Source organism: Micromonas pusilla (genome assembly GCF_000151265.4).
Source record: "Micromonas pusilla CCMP1545 genomic scaffold MICPUCscaffold_14, whole genome shotgun sequence".
Classification (NCBI taxonomy): domain Eukaryota; kingdom Viridiplantae; phylum Chlorophyta; class Mamiellophyceae; order Mamiellales; family Mamiellaceae; genus Micromonas; species Micromonas pusilla.
This window is the reverse complement of record NW_003315895.1, coordinates 358,278-367,964: the sequence shown is the minus strand read 5'-3', so window position 1 is coordinate 367,964 and position 9,687 is coordinate 358,278. Positions and strand designations below refer to the sequence as shown.

The following is a 9,687-nucleotide window of genomic DNA, read 5'->3' as shown; positions in this document are numbered from 1 at the left end:
GGTCGTTGCAAATCGGGTCTAAAATCGGGTGGGTGACCCGATTTTGGCCACCCGATTTTAGACCCGATTTTAGACCCGATTTTGCTTTTGCAACTTAAACCCTCTTTTATGATAACCTCAACTTATCCGAACCGATTATGCGGCATGCATTGTTTTGCGTCGGGCAGCGCAAGCAGGTGCCCGAGTGCCAAGTTTTTTTTTCTGCACACCACGGCGGGTCACACACCGCCGCGCCTCGCCCCACAGGGCGCAGATGACCTCGCGCTCGCGAGCGGCGGCGGCGAACGCGAACGCGAGCGCGTCCGCGTCTCGCGGCCCCGGCGGCGGCGGCGGCGGCGGCGTCCTCGCGACCGGCGGCGCGCTCCTCGACGCGCACTCCGCGCGCGAGAAGCGCACCGACTCGCTCAACCAGGGCGTCTTCATCCTGCGCCGAGCGCCAGCGCAGCCGAAGCGCTTCACCGCGCGCAAGTCGTTCAAGCCGCTCGTCCCGGACGAGACCGTGGAGGGGCTCGAGGCGAGATGGGACGCGTACGAGAGGTCGTGGGCGAGCACGGACGCGCACGTATCGCGCGTTCTCGCGGACGCTAATCGCGGCGCGTTTGAAAAACTCGAGGCGTTCGTGCGCGGCGACTTCGCCGAGCGCGTCGCGCTCCGCGACGCGAACGGCGGCGCGCTCCCGCAGAGCGTCGCGCAGCGCGTTCCCGTCGGGCTCGTCCTCGCGGGGGGGGTGAACAGCGACGATCACGAGGAGACGTTCACGAAGCTCACGCGGCATCTGCGCGCGGCGGGATGCCACGCCGCGCTGCTTCGATCGCGCGATCTGAAGGCGCGAGCCGCGTCCGGCGGCGGGAGCGGCGGCGGCGGCGGGAGCGTCGGCGGCGGCGCGGTCGGCGCGACGACGATCGCGGGCGGCGGCGGCGGCGGCGGCGGCGGCGGCGGAGGGCTGGGCGTCGCGACGCGATGCATCCTGACGCAACTGCAGGCGGCGACGCGCGGAGGCGGGACCGCGGGGAACTTGCGGATATCGGGGCGGAGCGTGCGGCACCTGAAGCGGTGGTACCAGGAAGTCACGATCGAGGAGTTTAACGACGCGCCGCGCGGCGGCGGCGGGCTCGGCGGCGACCGCGACGGCGACCGCGGCGGCGACCGCGGCGGAAACGAAAACGTAAACGTAAACGGCGACGGCGACGGAGACGCGACGGCGGAGCGCTCGTACGCGCTGCGCGCGCGCCCCGCGGACGCCGCGATCCCGTCCGACCCCGCGCTCGCGGCCGCGCGCGTGATCCGCGGTCCTCCGAAACCGATCGTCGTCGTCATCGAAGACACGGAGGGGTTCGACGGACGCGTCCTCTCCGACCTCCTCCTCGCGCTCAGCGACGGCGGCGACGCGCTTCCCGTGCACGTCCTCCTCGGCGTCGCGACGTCCGCGGCGACGATGCACGGGATGATCCCCGCGGCGGTCGCCGCGAAGCTCGCCGTGCGATCGTTCCACCTGTGGAGCCCGAAGAGCATCATGGCGGCGGTGCAGGAGAGGGTGCTGCTGGACCCGGCGAGGCGCGTTCTATCTCGCTCTGGTCCCCATACGACCGCGTCGGCGTGGTGGACGTCGATCCTTGAGGACTTTCTCTCCCGGCGTTTCTCTGAGCTCACCCCTCGCTTTCAATCCCCGACCCTATGACGCCTTTCGACTCCGTCTGACCCGCCTTTCAACTCCACCCCGACGTCACTTTGAACGATGGAACGACCCTCAGGGCGCCGGCGCTCAGCGCGACGGCGTTGGGGACGCTCATGTCTCGGTTCCAGGAGCACGACTACTCTCTGTCCGCGGCTCGGCGCGCGATGCATCTGCTGACGCTGGATCACTTCATGCACCGGCCGCTGAGCGCGCTCGCGACGGTGGTGATCGACGCGGGGGACGCGGCGGACGCGGCGAACGAGGAGACGGCGGCGGCGGGCGCGGGCGCGGGCGCGGGCGCGGGCGACGGCTTCCTTCCCGGCGACGTCGACGTCGGCGCCGACGTCGACGTCGCCGCGATCGCGTCGCGCGCCGCGATCGCCGCCGCGGCGGCGTCGTCCGCCGCGGAGACTTCCGCGCGCGAGCTCGCGCGTCGTCACCTCACCCCGAAGTCGATCCAGTGGGCGAGAAAGTTTTTCAGCCTCGACGACGCCTCCTCCGACGCCGCCGCCGAGCGCGAGATTCTCGACGCGCTGATCGAAACGTACCCGGCGCGACGCCGCTGGGCGACCGCGCTGCGGTGCGTCGCCGCCGCGTCTCGATTCACCGGGCTGAGAGGGGAGGCGCGTTCGTTCGCCAACTTGCTCGCGGACGCGTCGCGGCCGCGGTGGTTGACGGGCGACGGCGGTACGGGCGATTACCCTCAGGGCGGCGGCGGCGCGTCGCTGCTTCGCCTGGCGTGCTCGCGTCTCGAGTCCGAGGACGTCACGCCGCGCGAGCGATTCGTCGGGCTGATGCGGACGTGGGCGGCGATATGCGCGGGGGATCCGGAGATGCACGCGCGCGAGGGACCGATCCTCGCGGAGTTGATTCGCCTGAGCGAGGAGGACCCCGCGGCGGCGGTGGAAAACGCGAGGGACGCGGACGCCGCGGCGGCGGTCGACGCGCGCGCGACGTCGCCGCCCTCCGCGGGTCGGGAGAAACGCCGACGGAGCGGCGGCGGCGGCGTTGGAATCGCGTCGCCGGAAAACGCGGCCGCGGTGCAGGCGGCGTTGATCGCGCGGCGAAGCGCCGGGCCGGAACGCGCAAAGAACCCGGAACCTCACGCCGCGCGTCGAAAGACGCGCGGCGGCGCGGACGCGTCCACCGGGGCCGAGGAGGAGAAGGAGAACGCGGCGCGCGACGCGCTCGCGCTCGCGCCCGATGTCCCGCGGCGTGAAGGCGGCGGGGATCGAACCGGCGGCGACGGCGGCGTGGGCCACGCGGACGCCCCTCGCGCGTCCCCGCGCGCGCGCGCGTCGCTCTTCCTTCGCCGCGTCGCTCGAAGGCACGCGTCCAAGCCGCCCGCGTCGCTCCCGTGCGCGGACATCTTCTCCGTCAACTCCAGCGCCGCGATCACGGTCCTTCGCGAGGGCGTGCAGTGCGCGCCGCGGTTGTGCATGGAGCAGACGATGAGCGCGCCGAGAGACGTGCTCAAGTGCGCGTGCTGCCCCGGGCGGTCGGAGCCGCCCACCGCGGCGCTGCCGGACGCGTGTGCGGCGTACGTTTTGCTGCAAGACAGCGGCGACGCGGCGAACGTACACGAGCTGTTCCGGTCGTTCTGTGAGCTGCACGAGCCGTACCGCGCGGGCGGCGGCGGCGAGGACGAGGTCGAGGTGGACGTCGACGTCGCGGACGGCGAGAAGAAGGGGACGTTTCATCTGAGCCGGCCGCGGCTGTGGGAGCTTCAGGCGCGATTCACGCGCGCGGTCGCGGAGCTCGAGTTCCTCGGCGTCGCGAGGCCGGTGAAGAAGCGGAAGGTGGAGTACATGCAGCGGACCGCGTTCCCGCTGGATAAGCTGCTCGGGGGGGACGACTGACGGGCGCGGAGACGTAGAGCGCGCGCGCAAGACGCGCGACAATTGAACTTCCGCGGCGAGCTATAAGATAGCTACTACAGGTTATTAGAGAGAAAAAAAAGAACAAGATTTTGAATGTTCGCGTTCCCCCCCCCCCAGATCTGAGCGATTCTCGCGCCGTGGTGGTGATTAGTTATCACCATTGTGTACCTCCGCGCGACGAACGCGCGGATCGTTAATGTTTTTCGAGTCAGTCGCGACGAGTCGTTCGCTCGCGTCGCTTAGAACTCCTGGGACGCGGAGCCGGACTTGCCCTTGCCCTTCTTCGGGAGGAGGACGGAGTGGATGTTCGGCAGGACGCCGCCGGACGCGATCGTGACCGTGCCGAGGAGCTTGGAGAGCTCCTCGTCGTTGCGGATCGCGAGCTGGATGTGGCGGGGCACGATGCGGGACTTCTTGTTGTCGCGGGACGCGTTGCCGGCGAGCTCGAGGACCTCGGCGGCGAGGTACTCGAGGACCGCGGCGAGGTACACCGGGGCACCGGCACCGACGCGGGTGGCGTACTTGCCGATCTTGAGGTAGCGCGCGATGCGGCCGACGGGGAACTGGAGTCCCGCCTTGGCGGAGCGGCTGACGGCCTTCTTGCCGCTCTTGCCCTTACCACGTCCAGACATGATGCTTTTTGAGTGTGAGGTGTTAACGAGCGCGTGCGCTTGAAAGTGAAGCGAGACGATGATGATGCGTCGTGGCTTTGCGTTTCGAACAGTCAGGCTTGGCCAATCACAGAACGGTATTTAGGCTTGGCCAATCACAGAACGGTATTTAGGGCACGGAATGACAGCGGCGGTCACCTCTGACTAAATACTCACGTAGGGCCCTCGACTAATGATACAGTACAGTGAGACACGGTCTCGACGGGCACTTCTCGTCTCCGACGCGCGCGCGACCGCTCTCGCAGCAGAGAGCACCGCGCGGGTCGAGGCTGGCAGGGCATGCCCGCCGTCTCGCACGTCGCGCCGTCGGTTCCTCTCGCACGCGCGCGCGCGCGGCGGCATCACGCGAGCCCCCCGCTCCTTCCGTCGTCGCCGTTCCGACGCGCGGGCGCGCGCGCGCGGCGCGAGATTCCTCCGCCGCGGCATCATCCTCTAGCAGCGCCTCCGAGAGGACGCCGACGCCGATCGACGATGGAGGCGACCGCCGCGACCGCGAGCGACGCGGACGCGGACGCGGACGCGGACGCCGCGGAGGTCGAGCGCGAGACGTCACTGTTCGAGTCGTTCACCGCGATCCCGTCCATGGCCGGCGCGGTCCTCGCCCCGGACGTCTCCGACGCGTCCCGATCCTCCCTCGTCGCGCACGTCGCGACGACGCAGCGCGACCTCGCGGGGAATCGCGCGCGGACCTCCGTCGCGTCCATCTCCGGCGTCCCGCGCGACGCGCCGCCGTCGCGCCCGCTGACGCACCCCGCGTTCGGGATCGAGGAGCGCGGCGTGCTGCTGTCGTCCATCTCGCCTTCCGGGACGAAGCGACTCGTCGTCCGCGGAGGCAAAGATCTCACAAACGGCGGGAGCGACCGCGACGGATGCGTCGCGCTCGAGCTGTGGTCCCACGGCGCTCTGACGCGCGAGACGCTCGTCCCGGCGAAGACGCACGGCGCGGTGTGCGCGGACGGCACGTTCGGGGGGGTTTCGTGGAGCGCGCGGGAGGGAAGGATCGCGTACGTCGCGGAGGCGCCGGTCGGGGAGGACGGACCGACCCCGGAGTGGGGGATGGGCGTGACGACGACGACGACGGCGGCGAAGAAGAAAGAATCTGAAGACGCCGCCGCCGCGTCGAATAAGAAGGGATGGCGCGGGCGAGGCGAGTGGCGCGAGGAGTGGGGCGAGCAGCTCGTCGGGAAGACGTCCCCGGCGTGCTTCGTCCTCGAGTGCGCCACCGGGGAGGTGACCGAGGTTTCTCGCGTCGGGCTCCCGGAGGGCTCCGTCGCCGCGAGCGGCCCGATCTGGGCACCCGCGGACGAGGACGACGAATCGGACGCGCTCGTCTTGCCGACGTGGAGCGGCGACATCGAGAACTTCAAGAGCACGTCGCGGAGGTTAGGGCTCACGTTTTGTTTCAACCGCCCGTCGGAGATGTTCTTGATGGACGTCCCGGCGCCGCGTGTACCGGCGGGGTCGGGCGCGGGCGGCGAGAAGACGCCGACGCCGACGCCGACGCCGACGCCGACGAAAAAAAAAAACCCAGCTCCGCCGACGCGGCTCGCGAAGGGCGACGTCTCCGCGCTCTGGCCGCGGTTCACCCCCGACGGCACCGCGCTCGTGTTCATATCCCACGCCGCAGCGGTCGAATCCGGCGCGCACAACGCGACGTGCGCGCTGCGCAAGATCGCGTGGACCCCGGGTGTGGGCCCGCAGTCGGAAGCGTCCGACGTCGTCGTGCCCGTCGTCAGGTGCGTTCTATACACTGGTCCCCATACGACCGCGTTCGCGTGGTGAACGCCGATCCTTAAGGACTTTTCCCGGCGTGTCTCTCCTCCCACCCCTCGCTTTCAATCCCCGCCCTCGACGCCTTTCAACTCCAACTGACGCCTTTGAACTCCACCCCGACGTTCGCTTGTATAGAACGCCCCTCACTTCGACCGCGAGCGACGCCGATGGCGCGAGCGACGCGCTCGACGACGCGTTCCCGGGTCTGTACGTGTCGTCGCCGCCGCCGCGGACGCCGTTCACGGACGACGGCGCGCGGATGATCTTACAGAGCACCTGGGGACCCGGGGAGGCGATCGTGTCGATCGACATGCGCCTCGGGAAGGCGCGACGGTTGACCCCGGGCGCGCGAGGTGCGTTTTTTCTGTCTCACACCGGTTCCCATACGACCGCGTTCGCGCGGTGAACGCCGATCCTTAAGGACTTTCTCTCCCGGCGCGTCTCTCCGCGCACTCCTCGGTTTCAACGCTCGACCGCGACGCCTCACAACTCCACCCCTGACGCCTTTGAACTCCACCCCGACGTCGCTTTGAACGATGGAACGACCCTAAGACGGCGGCGGGAGTTGGACCGTCTGCGACGTCGCGTCCGGCGGCGCGGTCGGCGGGACCCAAGTCGTCGCGGCGGCGCACTCGTCGCCGGGGACGCCGCCGCGCGTGCACCTCGCGTGGGTGACCGACCGCGACGCCGACGCCGACGCGACGACGCCGACGCGCTGGTGTCCGGTGAAGGGCGCACACGGCGCGTCGTCGACGGCGGCGAGCGACGCGTCGCGCGCGTTGGAAACGCTCGAATACCTCGTCGACGCCGTCGCGATCGACGACGACGGAATTGGAATTTCGCGCGTGGAATCCATCACGGTCCGCCCGAAGGCGGCGGCGCCGCGCGCGCTCCCGACGATCATACTCCCGCACGGAGGCCCGCACGCGGCGTGCGGCGCGGGGTACGTCGCCACCGTGGCGTACCTGGCGTCGTTGGGATACGCCGTGGTGTACTGTAACTATCGCGGGAGCACCGGGTACGGGGAGGATTTTCTTCAGGCGCGTTCTGTCTCACACTGGTTCCCATACGACCGCGTTCGCGTGGTGGACGCCGATCCTTAAGGACTTTTCCCGGCGCATCTCTCCGCCCATCACCCCTCGCTTTCAATCCCCGCCCTCGACGCCTTTCAACTCCGCTTCTGACGCCTTTCAACTCCACCCCGACGTTCGCTCGTATGGAACGGCCCTCAGGCGCTCGTGGGCGGCGGCGCGGGGCGGATGGACGTGGACGACTGCGTCGCGATCGCGCGCCGCGCGATCGACGCGGGCGTCGCGGACGCGAACAAGATCGTCGTCGTCGGCGGGTCGCACGGCGGGTTCCTCGGCGCGCACCTCGTCGGGCAACGCCCGGAGATGTTCAAGGCGGCGGTGCTGCGTAACCCGGTCACGGACGTCGCGTCGATGGTGTCGCTCACTGACATCCCGGATTGGTGTTTCGTGGAAACGCTCGGGAAGGATGCGTTTTCTGACCTCCCCACGGTCGAGCAGCTCGCGGTCATGCGCGAGAAGTCGCCGGTGAGGTACGTGAAGGACGTCAGAGCGCCGGTGTTGATGTTGTTGGGCGCCGTGGACCTGAGGCGCGTTCTACCTATGTCACGCCGGTCCCCATACGACCGCGTTCGCGCGGTGAACGCCGATCCTTAAGGACTTCGCCAGGCGCATCTCTCCGCTCTCCGCTCGCTTTCAATCCCCGCCCGCGACGCCTTTCAACTCCACCCCTGACGCCTTTCAACTCCACCTTGACGTCGCTTTGAACGATGGAACGACCCTAAGGGTGCCGCCGACGAACGGCTTGCGGTACGCCGCCGCGTTGCGAGAGGCGGGAGGGCGGTGCGACGTTCGCGTGTTCCCGGAGGACTCGCACGGGCTGACGCTGCCGAGGACGGAGTTCGAGTCGTTCGTGACCGTCGCGAAGTTTTTGCGCGAGGCGTTGCGAGAGGGCGCGCTCGAGAGGGAGGACTGATCGACCGACTACTCGAGGACGAAATATTCCAGCCAGCTATTTTACGTGTTCGAGATCTTCTAAATCGCCCCGCTCCCCCCCCCCGTTCCCCGCGCCCCATCACGTCTTCTGCATGAAGCTCGGCATGACGCTGTTCCACACCGCGGTCCGCGCGAAGTTACTCACGTTCGCCTGCGCGTCCTTGTCGCACTTCGTGTACCCAACGAGGTTCGCCCCCCCCAGCGCGAGCGCGACGGCGCAGACGAGCAGGTAGCCGAGATGCAAACGCGCGAGCGCGACGATCGCGAGCGCGAGCCACGCGGCGGGGACCGCGTACAGCGAGTACCAGAACAGCGTCTTCTCGGACGCGCGCACCGCTTTCATGCCCTCCGCGTCGCGCGATTCGAACCGCCAACGCGAGACGCCGCTCTCGTCGATCTCGTTCCAGTACCGCAGCCCGACGAGCAGCCGCCCGCTGAGGGTCGCCGTTCCATACGAGCGAACGTCGGGGTGGAGTTGAAAGGCGTCAGAAGCGGAGTTGAAAGGCGTCGAGGGCGGGGATTGAACGCGAGGGACCCTTGATGGGCGGAGAGATGCGCCGGGCAAAGTCCTTAAGGATCGGCGTTCACCACGCCGACGGGGTCGTATGGGGACCAGTGTGAGACAGAACGCGCCTGACGTTCGACGTCGTCCAAAAGTCCGCGGCGAGCAGAAGGATCACCGTCACGAAGTTGAGCACGAAGTCGGACTCGAACCACTCGCACGTCAGGTACACGAGCAGCGCGCAGGCTTTGAACGCGACGTGGAAGAAGCTCGCGACCGGGTGCTTCGGCGACGCGATCGCCGCGGACGGCACGGAGCCGGACATCGTCCCTCACAGGACGCGTCTGTCTCTCGGGCGTCGATTGAATGACGAGCGGATTCCAATAAGTCCACGCTATGATACAGGTACTGTACTCGTACCGATTATTCTGCTACTTACAAACGTTTTTTCACCCATCGCTCGGTTTCAACATTTGATCGCGTCTCCTTTCAACTGACCGATGAACTATTTTTGTAATGGAACGTCTACCACCCCATCGCCTCGAGCTTCTCTCGACACGGGCCCGACGCGACGTGCCGGAACAGCGCGTTCCGTCCCCCGAACTTCACCGAACACGCCGCACACGTCACCCTCGACGCGTCCGCCTCGTTTCTCTCCACGTCGCGCTTGTGCTGCGCGACGCGAGGGTCCGCGGCGACGCACTCGAGGCACCGCGCGCCGCGGCGGTTTCTTTTTCGAGCCGCGGCGGCGGCGGCGACGGCGGCCTCCCCGCCGCCGTCCTCGCCGCCGCCGTCCTCGCCGCCGCCGCCGCGGTTATCTTTCTCCCACCTCCTCGTGCCGCGTATCCACGACCGGTCGCCGCCGCCGTCGCCGCGTTCGTCCCAGTGACACGCGTCGTCCGCGTCCGGGTCCCGGTCCCCGCCTCCCGGGGGGTTCGGGTTCGGGTTCTTCCCCTTCGACGCCCAGAACTCCGCGCGCTTGTACTGGTGCGCCGCGAACCCGGACGGCGGCTTCGCGACCCCGCACTGCGCGCACTTCACCGGCGCGCCCGGCTCCGTCGCGGACTTCAACGCGAACGTCACGCGGAGACACCGCAACGACGCCGGCGCCGACGCCGGCGCCGCCGCGCCGGCGCCGCGACGCTTCGAATCCCCTTATGAT

At 68.7% G+C, this 9,687-nt stretch overlaps 5 protein-coding genes across 5 annotated transcripts in view; 2 read left to right on the top strand and 3 right to left on the bottom strand.

The window, feature by feature from the left end:
- Positions 1-238: 238 nt before the first annotated feature.
- MICPUCDRAFT_48814 (uncharacterized protein) lies at positions 239-3,534 on the top strand (the record flags this gene model as incomplete). Its single annotated transcript, XM_003063383.1, has 2 exons — positions 239-1,558; positions 1,804-3,534. The coding sequence occupies exons 1-2, from the start codon at positions 254-256 to the stop codon at positions 3,532-3,534; spliced, it is 3,036 nt and encodes a 1,011-aa protein (XP_003063429.1). The 5' UTR covers positions 239-253.
- Positions 3,535-3,815: 281 nt separating this feature from the next.
- MICPUCDRAFT_11887 (uncharacterized protein) lies at positions 3,816-4,187 on the bottom strand (the record flags this gene model as incomplete). Its single annotated transcript, XM_003063174.1, has 1 exon — positions 3,816-4,187. A coding segment is annotated over one exon (372 nt), but the record flags the coding sequence as incomplete, so codon positions are not given.
- Positions 4,188-4,697: 510 nt separating this feature from the next.
- MICPUCDRAFT_53049 (uncharacterized protein) lies at positions 4,698-8,064 on the top strand (the record flags this gene model as incomplete). Its single annotated transcript, XM_003063382.1, has 5 exons — positions 4,698-5,962; positions 6,135-6,352; positions 6,552-7,048; positions 7,232-7,632; positions 7,814-8,064. The coding sequence occupies 5 exons, from the start codon at positions 4,698-4,700 to the stop codon at positions 8,001-8,003; spliced, it is 2,571 nt and encodes an 856-aa protein (XP_003063428.1). The 3' UTR covers positions 8,004-8,064.
- MICPUCDRAFT_63776 (uncharacterized protein) lies at positions 8,032-8,873 on the bottom strand. Its single transcript, XM_003063173.1, has 2 exons — positions 8,657-8,873; positions 8,032-8,457 (listed from the first exon to the last, which is right to left on the bottom strand). The coding sequence occupies exons 1-2, from the start codon at positions 8,848-8,850 to the stop codon at positions 8,103-8,105; spliced, it is 549 nt and encodes a 182-aa protein (XP_003063219.1). The 5' UTR covers positions 8,851-8,873; the 3' UTR covers positions 8,032-8,102.
- Positions 8,874-9,050: 177 nt separating this feature from the next.
- The window catches only part of MICPUCDRAFT_53047 (uncharacterized protein), a gene marked incomplete at both ends in the record, with an annotated part of 1,176 nt that continues 539 nt past the window's right edge, over positions 9,051-9,687 (bottom strand). The window contains one exon of the mRNA XM_003063172.1: positions 9,051-9,668. Within this exon, the coding sequence (XP_003063218.1) occupies positions 9,051-9,668 (618 nt within the window). The remainder of the gene's footprint in view (positions 9,669-9,687) is intronic.